The sequence below is a fragment of the Phoenix dactylifera genome, unplaced genomic scaffold, assembly GCF_009389715.1.
Source record: "Phoenix dactylifera cultivar Barhee BC4 unplaced genomic scaffold, palm_55x_up_171113_PBpolish2nd_filt_p 000159F, whole genome shotgun sequence".
Lineage (NCBI taxonomy): Eukaryota > Viridiplantae > Streptophyta > Magnoliopsida > Arecales > Arecaceae > Phoenix > Phoenix dactylifera.
Genome location: NW_024067703.1, coordinates 71,489 through 88,476, shown reverse-complemented (window position 1 = coordinate 88,476; position 16,988 = coordinate 71,489). Strand labels below are relative to the sequence as shown.

General features: G+C 36.6%; 1 protein-coding gene across 4 annotated transcripts; it reads right to left on the bottom strand.

The window, feature by feature from the left end:
* Positions 1–933: 933 nt before the first annotated feature.
* On the bottom strand, positions 934–11,165 carry LOC103723386. Of its 4 annotated transcripts, none has more exons than XM_008814283.4 (5): positions 10,810–11,165; positions 7,709–7,878; positions 6,666–6,743; positions 1,498–1,567; positions 934–1,412 (listed from the first exon to the last, which is right to left on the bottom strand). In XM_008814283.4, the coding sequence occupies exons 1-5, from the start codon at positions 10,979–10,981 to the stop codon at positions 1,375–1,377; spliced, it is 528 nt and encodes a 175-aa protein (XP_008812505.1). In that variant the 5' UTR covers positions 10,982–11,165; the 3' UTR covers positions 934–1,374. The 4 variants fall into 4 exon arrangements, with proteins under 4 accessions (XP_008812505.1, XP_008812503.1, XP_008812504.1 ...); XM_008814281.4 differs by having other exon boundaries at positions 1,498–1,579; positions 6,683–6,743; XM_008814282.4 differs by having other exon boundaries at positions 6,683–6,743; positions 10,810–11,162.
* Positions 11,166–16,988: the final 5,823 nt, after the last annotated feature.

Below are 16,988 nucleotides of genomic sequence, written 5' to 3'. Positions count from 1 at the left end.
CTATTGGTTCTACATAATTTGCACACAAAGAACCGAAGGTAATCTGCCTAGGTGATAGGCTCAACAAAATTATTATTGGAGCAGCAATTTGCCACTGTAGTTTGATGTTGTTTAAAAAGACTCAATAAATTGAACAGATTTTGAGACAGGCTGAGGTGAACCCTGTATAATTTAGTGTTAAATTCCTAACAAGAATTCTAGATAATTTTCTATGAAGACCTCAGAAGAATTACTATATTAGTTATTGCTTATCAATAAAGTCTACTACCATTACTTTTTATTGCTACTTGTAGCGCAAAAGAGTAACTTAAGACCAAAAGCCAATTAAATCATCAGAACCTGGGACACGACACCTCATTTATGATTATTATAACCATCAAACATGCACCGTCCATGCAAGTTTGTAAGTTGACAACTATTTAAATTCCCAGATATAAAGATTGCAAACCTGCATATTGTGTTACATAATGCTCATACATACAAATAGATATTTATTTATTTATTTTTTATTATTAACACCTGCTCTTGGCCGACGGGAGAAATCTATAGTGGAAAATGTACTGCTTATAGCTCAATGTCCTCTAGCCTCTTGGACAAGAGATCCAAGGTCCAAATCTTGAGTAGTGCTATCAAAATTTTCAGCTCTATCCTCTCTGGGGATCTTCCTGGAGTTAAAAACTCCTGATCCCCCAAGCAGTAGCACTAGATCTACCCAAATACCTACTAGGTTAGCAGTGGCTGGCTAAGGCCTTCCCATTTTTCTTTAAAAAAATAAATAAAAAGAAGTTTACAGCAGAGAAAACAATAGCGAACATCTATTGGCCAAGAAGAATCACTTCAACAAAAGGAACTACCTGGCATTGAGATCTAGCTTGACAAAAATTCAGTGAACAAAGTGAAAAACAAATGGCATTTCTATCATGCCACTGAAGAGAACATAATTTCTTTTTTCTTTTTCCGAGGAAAGAAGAGAACATAAATAAACCCACCATGTTGGCTCATTACTGATTGTTTGCATAGGTACAAGCAAAAGGTTTTTGAGGAAAATATGGTCATACTCTCTAGCTAACCTATGAACTGCTTTGATCAGCTTTTATGATCGCTATTAGCAATGATCAAATCCATGTGCAACATCTAAATGATTTGTCTCTTGCACTATCACAAAAGCATTATTCTCAAGTTACAAGAATAAACCGATATGACAGAAAATGGAAATAGTAACACACCCATAACCCCCTTTGCATTGGTTATTTCCCGGTTGAGATTAAACATATGGGTTGGGATAGACCCGCTACTTCGGTCGCCTGCGGTAAGGATATAAAATGTCATCAATGTGATCTTTGATATAGTTGCCCAGTATATTGAGGTTCCTAGCTACACCCGAAGCCACCAGTCCAGCATTCCTTGAAAACCTGCAAAATCTTAAGGTATAAGAAAACTTCATAGTGGGTTCTCAAGAGAAAAAGAGGAATATGGAAACCCAAATTGCATGCTTTCCTGCTGAAAAACTCCTCCACAGAGAAGTGTGCTGGTTTGTATGCTCGTGGTTGAGAACGAGTGGTAGCATCTACAAGAACATCAGGCAACTAATCAGATTTATAATTTTTTGTCTTCATTGCAAGATAAAAGATAACCTTTAGTAATGCTCTACACCAGTAATAGCATGTTGCAGTACTCAGTACCTTCAGTATATGTTGGTGACAAGACTATAAAATAAGAGCCACAAAATGTAAATTATAATTCATAGAAAATGTGACTGTAATGCAAAAGAACTATAGTTATTAGACTTGACAAAAAGCATTTAACATGAATTTTAAATTAAAACAAAACCTCATACTTTAAGCAATAGCTTTTTAAAACAACAAGAACTTGGCATGTGCAAGAAAACCAACCAAACCACAAAACTAACCAGAATTGGTTATTTCAGTTCAGTTTGGATGGGGTTTTCTACATCCAGTCTGGTTTCGGTTTGGAATTTTTTGGAACCGAAAAAATCAATTTGGTTTCAGTTCAAATTTTAACAAAACCAACTTAAGTATAACTGATTTGTAGATATACACATCTGATTTAGGCCTGTTCCGGTCACACTTCAGCAATTCAGATGTTCAGTAGCCCTAGCTGCTGACCCCAATCTCTTCGATGTCTTCATGCTCTCCTCCCACTCCAATGCTCAAGACCGCCCTTTGCTCACTCTCCATGCTGGAGCCAAGTCCCAAATCTTGATCCACCCACTCTCCCTTGCCTCCCTCCAACCCTCACTCGGGTGAGATCTCTTCTCCTCTCCTCTTCTCTTTTTTCAAAAATAGATTGAAAGTTTGAAACCAATCTCCAACCTTGGCCCCTTCCGTCGACGAGATCTCCTAGGAGCCCCTCTTTGACACCAAGGAGGACATCAATCCACCCACTCAATTGCCGTCAAGGCCGCTTACATCAACCAAAACTTCTCCCAGTAGGTCCTCCAGTGATAGAAACAAGGTCACCTTCAACGAGCTCAACCCCTTTGCTGCCGAGGGTGATATCGCCTCTGTTGCCTATCACTATCGCCACTAAAGCTTGAGGATGACACCTACATGGTTGCCCTCTGCAAGGTCCCGACGTGAAGGGGCAGCGCTCTTTCATAACTCTTAATGCCCTCAATGAGTTTGATCTCGAGTACTCGAGTGTCGACTGGAGGCCAAAGCTTGAGACCCGGAGGTGGGCCATGCTCGTCACCGAGCTCAAGAACAATGCCAACATGCTTTCTTAGTGGACTATCTAGGCCTTCCTTGTAAGCACACTTGATAAATCTTGGTTAAGTCTCAAGGGTCCACCCTAGGGACCACTACAACTATGTGATCCACAGCATTGTCAGGTACAAGCCAAGGGATTTCGCTGCCCAGATCAACCTCAACACCTCAAACATGTGATGGATCATCAAGTCAATTGTTGACATCTACATGAAGCCCAATGAAGGTAGGCATGAGCCTTCGAACTCTAGGTCTCTAGCTGGTTCTCTCACACAGTTGGCTGGTGGTCTTCTTTTTTCTTGGTGTGTAACGGCCATGAAATTTTGCTTCTTTCTCTCATTCTTCCTTTTCTTTCTTCTCATTGGATTTTGTTCTTCTTCTTGGTCAACCGATAGAAGCCCATTTGGCCTAGCCTAGTTGATAGAAGCCCATTTAGCCTAGCAACCTGATAAACCGAACCGGACCGAATTTCACGGGTTAGATTGAACTGGTATTCACAGATGGTCAGTTTTTCATTAATTTTGGTTTTAGAAAATCGATTCAAGTGGGTTCAGTTTCAAGAATAACCCTAAACCGATCTGACCCGAACCATGCACTCCTCCTAGCAAACATTGTCGATACAAGCTCATCTATTATGGTCTATGGATTGGTATAGGTAGCTCCCAAGTAACAACTAAATCAAGCTTGATCAACATGGTATCAATTTGAACAACCATACTAGCAAAACCAGTCGATTCAAAATTAAGTTCTAATGTCAAATGTGGCTCTATCCTATGCATGACCAATAGCAACTGATATTATGAGCTAGCAACTTTTTAATAAAATTATTAAAAACAAGATATCTCCATTTTCTTTCATTTTTTTTGTTAGAGACTAGGAACCATAGATATTTTATAATGCATACACAGTAATTGGTGCATGGTTAATGTTTTGTCTATGTATAGCCTAGGTAACAAAAAAGGGGTGTCTAGTTGCATGAGGTTCCCACCACTATGCGGTATAGAGAAGATCAGATATATACAGCTAGAAATATACAACCTTATCCTTGCATGTGCGCAGAGGCTATTTCCGTATGTATGGCCTAGGTAATGGCATATATTATTCTTTGGGATTGATGGTGGTGTACCATTGTCTACAATTTAATAGGCTATGGATCTCCCATTATATTTATTATATCAATAAAATCAAATGAAGCATCCATACATAAAGCTCATTCCAATTGTGTCTTCAAACAAGCTACAAACTCTAATTGAGTGACATGGAAACTATAACAAAGCCAAGAAGATCCTCTAGAAGGTTTGGGAGTTTTGGTGGGGGAGCGTCCTGGGGTTGGTGGGGGTGCCACAATTAAAAAAAAGAATTATCGAAGGTCCTTCTATAAAAAGGAAAAGAAATGTCAAAGGTCCTCTTATAAAAAAAAGAAATATCAAAGGTCTTTTTAAAAATGTCTCTGTTGTATTTGTATCTCAAATTAAAGTGTATTTACAAATCACAGCCAAGATCAATCTCTCTCTCTCTCTCTCTCTCTCTCTCTCTCAAGTGGGAAACTAGGAAGAGAGGAGATAAGTGGTCATAGACTTATGAAGTGAAAACGTGCGACTCAAGTAAATAAAACATCATGGCACATTTTGTCGTAAAATAGACAAATATACATGCATTAATGCAACAAGAAAGAAGAAAAAAGCTAGCTCATTTCTTTTTATTGATTTCAATAAGTTACATAAAGTGAAATTAGGAAAACTGGTCATCCAATAAATAATGTTTTGTCGGTGATTGAAATACAACCCTGCTCAGACTCTATACCCCAACATCTATTTGGAACACTAAGACAAAGTATAATTCCTGACTAATTTGCGACGCTATCACAGTCTCTCGGGACAAGATCAAAACTGTAACAAACAAAACCTAGGAACAGCCTAGACCTATCCAAATGATGTTTTTCTTTTGTTGGTTAAAACAACCAAATGATATTGGTTGGATAAACTTCTTTTCAGAAAAATAGTATTGGCCAGATTAACAGGTCTAAGATATGGTGTTTGAGAAGCTACAAAAGGTCAGTGCATCTCATACAATATCTTAGAAAAACAAAATAAAGGAAATATACATTTATCCAAACCCTATTTTGTTAACTTCTTCTAGCATGTGCTTGCCTTCCAGCATGAAAACCAAGAGAAGAAAAATATAATTTAAATTGAACATAAACAATTTGAAGATGTTATAGAGTCTACAACGTGGAGATGATCTATGTCTTCTCACAATGCATGCACTATGAAAATGGAGCAGATGGAACTGAAGCAATACTAGTGGCGGTTTTGCTATAATAGTGCTATGATCAAGAAGAGTAAGGGACATACATGACATGTAGATTGAAAGGAAGGAGGTTGTGGAGCATCATGCTTAATTGTGGAGCACCTCAACCCCAACAAACCTAAGCTAGCAAGCTGCAAATGGGTTTTCCAAAAAATTTTCTCCTATCAGTCATTTTCCAATTAGGACAACTACCTTGACTTAGGAAAATGCAAACCCAATTTCTTCTCACTAACAACTTGCTTATATGAAGGGATAAATCTATGAGAGTCCAGGCTGATAAATCCAAGAGAATCAAGGCTCCACTTAGACATAATATTAGTTATTGATAGGAGCGAATCAAGGTTTAAAATTACCAGTATGATATGGTACTGTACTTACAGTATGCCTGTTGGTGCCAGCACAGCAAAAGTGAGATGTAGTATCATGTGTTACTACGTACTGAGGGGCATACTCATACTGAAGACTTATCAATATAGTATAGTACAAGCTAGTATAAACCTATACGGTATGGTATTTCAATCCATGACAGAACTTATAGGCTATCCTTTAATAGTGTTACTATTAGTTACTAAAATAACGCATCTTTCTGAACCATTCTAGCAAATTTTGAAAACAAAAGCATAATATATTGATGAAATCTTTTTGAACTATGGTACGTTGTACCGACCCAAATTGAGTGGTACGGAGTGTACTGTACCATACCAGTTTGGTATCGGTATCGGTATAGGTGGCGTACCAATACTCAGTATACCAAAAAAAATCCATACCATACCATACCGACACTATGCTTATGTGGCACCAGTACAGCGTCCGGTATCGAGACGACAAACCTTGTTTTGAACCTTGTTGAATTTGTCTCTTGTATACAATATGAACCATATTTCCACTTAGAAAACATATAAGTTTGGACCAACACATAGTACCTCAGACATTCCTTGGTTTTGGCAAATGAATATTCTCTTGGAGAAAATCAAAATTTGTGTGATAATTAATCATAAATATATGAAGATAAATTTCTTGTCACCCATATGTGGAGAAATATCTAGTATGCGAAGTATGTCTACAATGAAATACCATGATATTTCAACTATGAAAAATATTAACAAAAGTAACTGGATAGATATTGCAACAGATTAAAAAAATATGGCTGATATATGTTATCATGGTCTCGCATGCATTTAACTTCAAGATACTTGCATAAATATGAATATTTTGTTTTTAAGTACAGCTCAATCTAAGTCATACACATGTAGTTACAGGTTCAGTTGCAATTAAAAGTCACATTTGAAACACCTTATAAAGTGGCAAAGGAAACAGAATTCTTGTGACCAATTAGATAATACACAAAGATCCACATTTTTTCAATTAAAACTTCTTATTTGATGTTATTAATGAGACTGCCTTTATCAAACATAATCTACATTTGCAGTAGTTAGATAAAATAGAAACTAGGACACAGCGTGTAAAGTTACATGATGAAACAAACTCCAGAACCTCAAACTATTGCATAAATATGTAAATCTTAACTACAGTTATCTAGAAAAATGTGTTATAAACCCAGGTGATATAAGACTTACGAACTATAAAATGTGTACATATTAAATATTTAACTCAATTAAGGAATCTCACACTATGTTTCACGATACCTTCCTTGTGAACATGTGCAGGAACATGGCTAGCATTTGAGGCTCTTCTATCCACCAACAGCTGCAGCAGAATTTGCTATAGTTATTAGAGAAAGGCAAAACTAAGATGAGATGTATATTCAAAGTAAGATAATTTTTTGCAAGAAAATTAGATGCCAAGTATACATGAGGGGAAACTTAGGTACAAGGATTATTTTCTTTATTTTATGTTGCCATAGTTTACGGTGTACTTGGGAAACTAGGTGATAAATAAACAAAGTATAAATTCTACAGTTCCTACACAAATTAAAAAAGAAAATTACAGTTTACAGATTAACCTCTTATTTATCATAGCCATCATAAAATTTTCTATATGCTGAGTACCTAAGAATAAGATTTCAGTTTTTTCTGCTCAAATATATCACGTTTTTCTCTCCTTCAATTAGAATTCACAAATACAAAATTGCTAACATACAACTCTCGATTGTGGATAGTGACGAGCACAAGTCCTTGAGCGCCCACAAAAAGGTTTAAGAGGATAGCATTTCATGCTCCAATATTTAGACAATTGTCTATTAAAACATTATAATTACATCAAACAGACTCTGTTCTGCACAGTATGCAGTTATTCACAAAAAGAAAATTCAAATTGAAGTTATAAACAACCGGTTTTGAGTTTCTGATTGGGGTTGAGTAGTTGCCTAAATCATGTTGGATGCCATGGTCACAGCAACATTATTGAAAGGAAAATTACTAAATTTATATAAAAACCAATTATCATTATCTGCACAAAATATCTTTCATATTCAGACTTGCCCTACTTTGAGTGCAATTGAAGAAATTATCTGTTATGTAAACTTGGCTAGTTAATGTTCATACATGTATAAATTCTAAAAGATATATCTAACTTTATAGGCAAGAAAAACAACATATATAAATACTTGAATATCTGAAAACAAATAAGTAAATAAGCCAACATAGAAAGAAACAAAAACAAGTGCAGTGATCTTAAAAAGTCATAAAAACATGATGAATAAAAAGAAAAACCTCAATGCCTGCACAAAATGGCAACTCTGCCTGGTTCTCTCCCTTCTCAGTGGATTTATCTTTGTTGTCCAAGAATACTGCATAACCAACACAAGCGTATTTAAAATCTGAAAGGCTACGACCATCTTTCGTAGCTTCCATCTCAGATTCTCCCACAATGTAGCCAGGTACTGGTCAAAAAAGTACAAACATAAGAACATTCTCTCATTGCTGAATTGATATAGTCTCATTGCACAAGAATACAGATCACAAGCCATCATCCTAAACTCCAATCAAGCAATCTCCCACCAAAAAATTATAGATCAGAAATCTTGATCATAAAAAGCATAACAAACAAAAAAGAACCATTTTAGTTATGCCTATTATTCAAATAATAACTAATAACCAATACGAATTCTCCATCTATGAGTTTTAACAAAAGCAATATTGTCATGCATTAACTTACACGTGGGAACTGTTATATCCACCATTAGGCCAAAGCTTTATTTAAAGTAGATTTTACTGGTTAGTCGTACAGCACAGCTAACAATGCATTTTAGCATCCTAATCACGTTAAATATGAATATGGCACCATAATGCACATAAATATAGAATCATTTATATGAATAATCAGGTTAGTAATGACAGTTGAGAACCAGCAAAAACATGCGAGTGTTGATGGCACAGCATTATTTCTTTAATAAGTCTGAATCAGCACACAGACACTCCTTAATTGCTTCTTTCCTTTCTTCCGAGAAAAAATGTCACTTTCAGTCCTTTGATATGAATAGCACATAACATTGCGGCTACATGTTTAGTCCATCTGGCACTCTTCATTTCTCTTTCTTTTTCTTTCTCGGATATAGCAAGAAGTTATTGCATCTCTGAAAAGTGATGACATAGATCCACTCTAGTTTTCCTTTTCTTTATTTTTCCTTATTTTCTGTAAGCTGGATTTTTTATGATATGCTGACTATTTTTTCTCCTGAATTTTTCTTCACTGGGATCTCTTTCGGAACTGTTAATTTTGTGAAAAAACTAGGGTTCCATCATGAATACTGCATTTATGGGCGTTTCAACTTTCATGCACAAAGATCTATCAATAAACTAGAAGCCATAAAGATCCAAGGAATGAAAAGAAATCTTCAACTGCCTTTGCAATTCCCACTAATGAAATCTGAAATCAGAAAAGCTGATCTTCCAATCATTATGATGCATTGTTTAAGACTCGTAACAGACTGACACATTCCTAGAGGTACTGATATACATTATACATAGTTATGTATGTGAATGATAGAACCTACCCAAACTCAACTATCATATCTTAGTTAGTTAGGATTACCTATTTTTGCATCAAAATCTCCCTTGCTTCAATTTTAAAATAAGATCTAGTAAATAACTTAAAAGTCATAATAGTTAAATACAGCATGAAACCAGTAAAGTCATGGAGAGGATTTTCTATTTTTTTCTTTAATCATAAATCAAACCCTCTTTAATATTTTAAAAGTGAACTTGACATAAGCATAAATCCATCCCAACTGGGTTCAAATTTTAACATTTAGTCATGCTGATGGCGATGTATAAAAAGCTCCTAAGCCAACAGAATTATGCAATAAAATTTCATAATAAATTTATTTTTCAAAGTGATCAAAATTTAATTGTCATGAACTTTTCTCTAAGCACTTCAAGGATTCATAAGTAGGACTTCAACTGATAAAGGGAGGCAAAAAGATCATTTTGGACTTCAAGCGCTAGTGACATGGCTTCTGTATATGCCTTCATTTTAAGCAGGTTTCATCTGAAACATAAATGTACTGCTCAAAACTGATTGCTAACAATATGAAGAATAAAAACCAATTTCAAAGAGTAGACCATCCAAATTCTAATAGTTTGATTGCTATGCCATCCTACATAGAGATTTTTGTTTAGTTGCACCATAACAAGGTTGTTATATCAACCTTGGAAGAATTTTCCTAGTTAAAACCTTTCAAAAGGATTAACTTCGTAACCAAATACAGATCTGTTCCAAAATATAAGATATTAAGAAATCTTTTTGTTGATGTTTGTTCATTAACAAATCATAAAATCTATGAGCTATTGTATCAAAGCTTAATTTAAAAGGTCGCCTAGGTGAACAGTTTCTCAAGCAACCATTCATATATTATAGCCTAATGATAAATTGCTAATTTACATACTATTCTTCTCTTCTTTCTTTATTGCATTAGTTGAAACTATGTACTTGTTTTTTCCTTTATTCTCTCATTCTTGATCATAATAGTACCTGTCACAAAGGTGCCAACCTGCTGCACCTTTTTATTGGCTTACTCATCATTAAACCATGGTTACTAATAGCAGACAGTTCTCAGTTATCAAGAATGCACAGGTGGGAGGAGAAAAAATGAAGACAACAAATTAGGATCGGAGGAAGAGAGGGACGGATGTGAGGGTGGAGGTGTGAGAGAGGATGTAGTAAGATGGAGGAACCTTTATTTGCACCTTCCTTGCCTTTCGTCCGCATTTCATCTCCATGGTCAAAGAGTGATCACTTCCACAAGGTGTGGTAGCATAGGGGTTCCTAGTTGCGCCTTGCTTTGAAGCACACACTTTTCACTCATCATTCTACTTTCTCTATGGCATAACACCCAAGACCATGGAACCAGCAAATAACTGTCATCCAAATTACTAGTGATTCCATGGTGATTTATTTAAAAGTTATTTTTGTCATACTTCACTTTACTGGATCCTCTTTGTAGTGAAACCAAAGCACCTTAGTGGACAATGCAAGACCATGAAATCAAATTAAACTTCTTCAGTTTCAAAGCGAGGCACACTGGTAATATAACCGAAATTTATCAAAAATCAAGACCAAACTACTTTTACGATATGAAATTTAAACAGAAGCTTATTTTTATGTCACTTGTTTAAAACCGTAAATCGTTCCGTGTTTGTCCTTTTGTTTGTTCATCAGAAAGATTAATATAGAGCACCATTATGGATGAAACGAAATCCAGATTAAAAGGTCCCAAAATTCCACCACTCCAAAAAAAAAAAAGGTGTGTGTTGGGGGGGGGGGGGGGGGGGGGGTGTATTGGAGGAGAAGAAAAGGGAGGGGCAATCGGGACCTTGCGGAAGAGACCTGCTGATGCCGAAGCACATGGGGTTACGGGCGTCGGATTTGAGGAGCGAGGAGTAATAGAGGCATCCCTTGCAAGACTTGCCCTTACGCGTCGAGGCCGTGGGGCTCGGCCGTGGATCGCCGCCGCCACCTTCGCCGCCCAATGAATCCTCCTCCATCGCTCGCTTCCTGAATCCTTTTTTTCCCACGTCGGCCCTAATGTCCCTCCATAATCCCCTTCTTCCGATTCTGACTACTCCTGCGGGCCGGCGGAGACGAATAGGTTAGACTCGAGCCAGTGGCATTACTAATTCCGCTGGAATTGCCGATTTGCCGGGGAGGCAGGGGGTTCTCCGTTAGCGAGCTAGCTCGTACTCGATCAGTAAACAAGCCCAGCTTGAGCTAAATCTCACTTATCCAATTCTAACAAAAAAATTAAAATTATATTTTATATAAATAAATATCATATACTTTTAGATATCAAGAAAGATAACTTTCAAGCCCACTAAGTATGGTTTCACTGTCCTTTACATAAATGCAAAATCTATCGAGATCACTATGTCTATACGGAAATATGTTATGGAACCAAATGAGATCAGTTTGGAACCAAATGTGGCCTTGAGACTGCGAACAATTTCAATGTATTCAAGAATAGGACGGGCCAACCCGGTAATAGTCTCATTTGAGCTCAGCTCATTTAGCAAATAAGTCAAGCTTCAACAAATTTAAAGTACTGAACATAAATAAATCAAGCCCAAATATTCGAGGCTTGTGGGGAGGGAGGAAATGCTTGAGCCTTTTTGTAAGAAACTTGGCTTAATGCTTATACAATATGAGCTTGAATAGTTTGTGATCAAACTTAGGCTCGATCTCAAGCCAAGCTCGATCAAGACTTATACATAGCAAGCAAACACAAACCTATTAAAGTAGGTACGGCAATAGCATCACTTATATGAAGATGATGGAGCCATTGATGTCTTGCTTGATGCTAGCCCTACTGTAAATATGGAAAAAGGGTCTGGATGTGCTTCTCGCCACCCACGAGTAGTACATTGGTTTACCTAACTCCAGTTTCGAGTACTCACGATGAAGAGAACTACACACACTCTTGGATAAGTTGGAGACTGAGTCTAAAAGGTATTATATTATAGCATGCCTCACTCGTTAGAGGTAATTAGGAAAATGAAGATCGGTGTTATCTCCACTACGGTTATTGTTTACACGACATCTTGATAGTTTAACTAGCGGCTAGGAGCAAGCGCCACATGGATTAAATTTGATAGAATCGTAGCAGGTGAGAATCATGTGACTTTTGCTAAGATTAGGCAGAGTTCAGCTATAAATCAAGTTAAGGATGAAAACCTAGGTTGAACAGATAAAATTCAACTATAATATGGATAAGTAGGCTGAAAGATCAAGTCTTGATTGGTGAAAGATGGCTAGTAGAAGACCAAAATGATCATACCGATCTTAAATTTCCAAGAAGAGAGGACTACATTATAGGTTGAAGGAAGGGAGACGGTCGATGCAAGCTGCATCAGGATAAGTTAAAGGCTAATAAGGTGGGACTATCTGTCTGGTAGTTATAGAATAATCGCACATTTATGTTTGTAATGGGAAGATGGTCAATAGTAATTACCAAAACCACTAGGAGTGGAGATTAGACTTGGAAAGCAACTGTCGGAGTAGATAGTTATTATGTCTGAAAGCAGATGTTATATATTAGCATAAATAATTAAAATTATACTATATATTGGATCCTTCGATAATCAATCCAATCAATTTATCTTTATTTTTATCTTTTATTCTATGAGTAGGCTTAATTTAAATTATCTACCATAACTCAATGCTACATCGTTATTGTAGTCTAGCGCTACATCCTTGCCATAGTTTAGTACTACATCCCTATCATAGTCTAGTGCTACACCCCTATCTATTTCCATCTTTTTCGAATGGTGGTGTGATGGTAGCGAAAGTTCTTGAAAGTCAAGGCACCTAGAAGTACTCTATTCTCTAACCTCCTTTCGACCAATATCTTTTCGACTAACCCAATGCCAGTAGCACGTCCGCATATGCATGTAGGCATCCTCCAAGCAAGCATGGCAGCACACCCTCTACCCTCGACCAATTGAGTTCTTTGAGGATCCTGAGTTCCCTAGGTTGCTTGAAATGGGACAGAAAGGGCGGCAATAGTTACATAAAAATTATTCCTTACAATAACCACCACAAAATATATTCCATCATTAGAGACTTTTATCTTAAATGCAAAAAACAAATTAAATTAAATAAGTAAATGAAACAAATTTCATTGTGTGTTAGTGTGGGCCACATTTGGATGGGCTTAAATCGGATCAAGTCCAATAGTCTCTTACTTGTCCTAATTTAATACAATCACATTCGTTTTAACTATTTAAAGCATTTCAAAGAAAAAATTTTAATAAAATTTATTTGGATCTGCAAATTGAAAACTGACGTAGATCCACATTTAAAAAAAAAAAATAGTTCCACCATTAATTATAGGATAAATTTGCTAATCAATTAATCAGTGTGAATCATGGTGGTAAATGTATTATCAATTAATACACGGCCTTCCACATATTACAACACTAATAACGCGTTATAAACAAGTTCTTGATGTGGAATTTTCACTTCAAGAATAGGTAGAACTTTATACATATTCCTTGGTCTTTGTTATCTAATGATAAATTGCCAATCAACATGAAGAATAGAATAAACTAGATTTTATTATAAAACTAAATGTGATAACGTGTTACATAGCGTCCAATAAATATTTTTCATCAAAAGAACTAATGAGCCCCACATGAATCCGTATATATTTGGTAGTGGATCTACAATCATCAACTCTATATTAATATATTTGACAGACACTATACCCTATTTCATTCTCTCACAAAGAGCTAAGTATTTAATACTAATGTACTTGTAGATATTTGTACTTTTCATACTGTTGGAGAATCTTATTATTGAATTATTATTATAGTATATCATGATCAGTATGCTAATAGAGTCAACGACTTTAAGTCCTGTGATAAAAATTTGCAACTAGATGGCATGTGAGGAAATCTCATAATTGGCTATATACTTCGCTTTCATAATGGATGTAGTGAAAAGACTCCATTTGCACTCATCCATGATATAGCACCTCTTGAAAGTATGAAGATGTATCTAGTGGTGCACTTCCTACTATTAGTGCATCCAGCAAAATCTGAGTCTGAATAGCTAAAAACTTCAAGATGATTAAATCATTGGTGCGCTATAGGTAATACATGACTTTCTTTGCTACTTTCTAATGTTCCATTCTTAGAGTATATTGATACTTCCTAAGCATTAATACAACAAAAGTAATATCTGGATATGTACAAACTAGGCATAGTTCAAACTCCCAACAACGGATGCATGAGGTAAGGATCCTATTTTGTCTCTCTTAATTACATTTTTTAGATATGGCAATTTGTTAAATTTATCATCCTTTACAATAGGAGTAACCTCGGGGGAATATCTTTTCATTCCATTTTTTTTAATACTCTAGATATGTAAGTCTTTTGAGATAGTCCAAGCAATCCTAAAAATCTCTTAATGCCAATAATATAAGTAACTTCACCCATATCTTTTATTCAAAATTTTGTGATAGAAATTTTACGATAGCAATTCTAGAGATGTAAGTTCTAAGTAGACCAAGATCACTACTAACAAGTAAAATATCATCCATATATAATACCAACATTATGGCGTTGCTCCTACTTACCTTTAAGTATATATATTGATGAACAATATTTTCTTCAAACTCGAAGGAAGTGATTATCCAATTAAATTTGAGATACCACTATCTAGAAAGCATGTTTAAGTCTATATATGAATTTCTTTAATTTGTAAATCCACTAACAATAAAATGCTCAAGCTATTCCATATAAACCTCTTTTTCTAGATCACCATATATTGAGGAAGATTGTTTTCATATCCATTTGATGTAGCTCTAAATTAAAATAAGATACTAAAGCTATGACAATTCTAAGAGATTCTTTTGACTAAACTAGAGAATATGTCTCTTTAAAATCATTGTCTTCCTTTTGTATAAACTTCTTCGACACAAGTTTTGTTTTATACCATTTAACCTTACCATCAGAGTTTCTTGGTCTTATAGATCTATTTATAACCTATTGATCACATTCTTTTACGTAGGTATTTGCACCACATCTCTACAATCTAGAAAATAGACACGAGCAGGCACCATATGGACCAAGGTGGACAAAGTTAAGCAGGTCAAAGCCGCATGATCCTTCCCACACGTGATGGAGTTCAATCGTGATAAATTCCATCAAATATGGAGGGATAGATCGAAGGAGGAAGATTCAGCTATAATATTGATAAGAGGCTGAAAGATCAAGATGGTCGTGATCAACCACAAGAGAGGATCAATCTCAAGGGTGTTCCAATATATAGAAGATCAAACTACAGAGATGGCCAACACAGACCGAAAGCATATTAATGATGGGCCAAAATCGATAAAGTAGAATTTGGTCTATTTAGTCACATATTAGTTATATCGTCCAACATAGGGATATGGAGGTGATAATGCATTATTGGATCTCATGGTAAGTAGAATGAAACATATTGGTCACCTAGCTCCTGTATAAACCATATGCTACAATCAGTCCCCCATCATTCCAATATCCTTGTATAACCATTGAGCACAACACCATTAGGCCCTTAGTCATGTAGTTTCATGGGCTATTAGAACTTGGAATCATGTTAGACATCTTTTGTGATAACTTCTGGGCCTTAGGACTTATATGTCTAACTACGCCTATGTACTAATATGGACACTATGCCAATATAATAGTTTCCATGTTGGATAGCCCGACCCTCACTCATAATCGAATCCAGTAAACTATAGTGCTCTCTCTATCAAGGATAAAGATCAAAGTATCCCGGTTCATATTTGCGTTTGGCCATAAATTTATTGATCTCCATATTATAATAAGGTGTCCTTTCTTTCAAGTTAAGTGATGTGCAGGAAGAGGCAGACCAACTAGTTTCATACTACTCACCAAGAGTTCAGTAATGTGACATGGGCTCTATTTTTCCATGCTGGACCATCCAACTGATGTGTGACTAAGCAAACCTAAGGGGCAGATCTTTGGTGAGTGAGAACCTAGGTTTTCTTATCCCAGTAATGCTTTTAGTATTGTCATCTATCTCCAGTTTAATTAGGATTTGACTCCAATTGAGGGCTCTCCCATTTATTGGACCAAAAAATTCCATATTGCATTGGAGACAAGAATAGGCTAGGGGATTAGCCCACATATATTTTGATTGAGCTTTGTCAGGTCAAGCAAGACTTGATTAGGGCCAACTAAACACTTGGATGGAACCCAAGTGGGAGTCAGTCCCAAGGATGACATCTTGGCTATATGAAGCACTTCAAGTGAGGTTGGCGCAGAGGCGGAAGGAGACTGCAGAGGGCTTTCTTTGCTATGGCAGACTTGGGGTTGACTCGTGATAAACTAGGGTCGACTCAAGGCAGATCGGGATCGACTCGTTACAGGCTGGGGTCGACTCTCTCTGAGGATCTAGAGAATAGGTTCTTCTGTTGTTCAGTTGGGGTTGACTCAAGGATCCTTGGGGTCGACTCGAGCAGGGTTGGAGTCAACTTGAGTGCTGGAGGGGTCGACTCGTTGGGCGTATTAAGGAATGGACTCTCGATTGTTCTAGATGGATCGACCTGAGAAGCTCGGGAGGTCAACTTGGGTCGACTTTGGAGTCGACTCGATGAAGCTGGAGTCAACTCGAGGCAACGTGGAGTCGACTCGAGATCGGGAGGAGTTGACTCTTTCAGAATTTTCTGAAAAACACTGGCGGCCTGATTTCGTGGAACTTGATCTGAGCGTAAAATCTGGAGGAAAGATGATGGGATTTGGATTATGGGAGGCATGAAAGAAAGGCTAGAGGGTGGTGGGATGATTTCACAGGATTTAAACAAGAAGAAACTTGAATTAAAAAGGAGATAAGGAAGAGATGGTTGTGGGAGTCTCACCCAAACCAAAATCAACTCGGTGGCAGGAGAAGAGGAGTCTCACCCCTTTCCTTCAGCCTGTTGGCGTCGCACCAAGGAAGAAGAGTCTCTCTTCATGAAACAAAGGATCTATTTTTGTATGGGTGTGGAGT

Bases quoted from the DNA above. Each gene is read 5' to 3' on its own strand.
- LOC103723386 (XM_008814281.4), bottom strand. From the start codon at position 10,981: ATGGAGGAGGATTCATTGGGCGGCGAAGGTGGCGGCGGCGATCCACGG. The intron at 7,879-10,809 runs GTCCCGATTGCC...TTTTTTGACCAG, and splicing joins CAGCAGGTCTCTTCCGCAAG to TACCTGGCTACATTGTGGGA. The intron at 6,744-7,708 runs GTTTTTCTTTTT...ATTCTGCTGCAG, and splicing joins CATTTTGTGCAGGCATTGAG to CTGTTGGTGGATAGAAGAGC.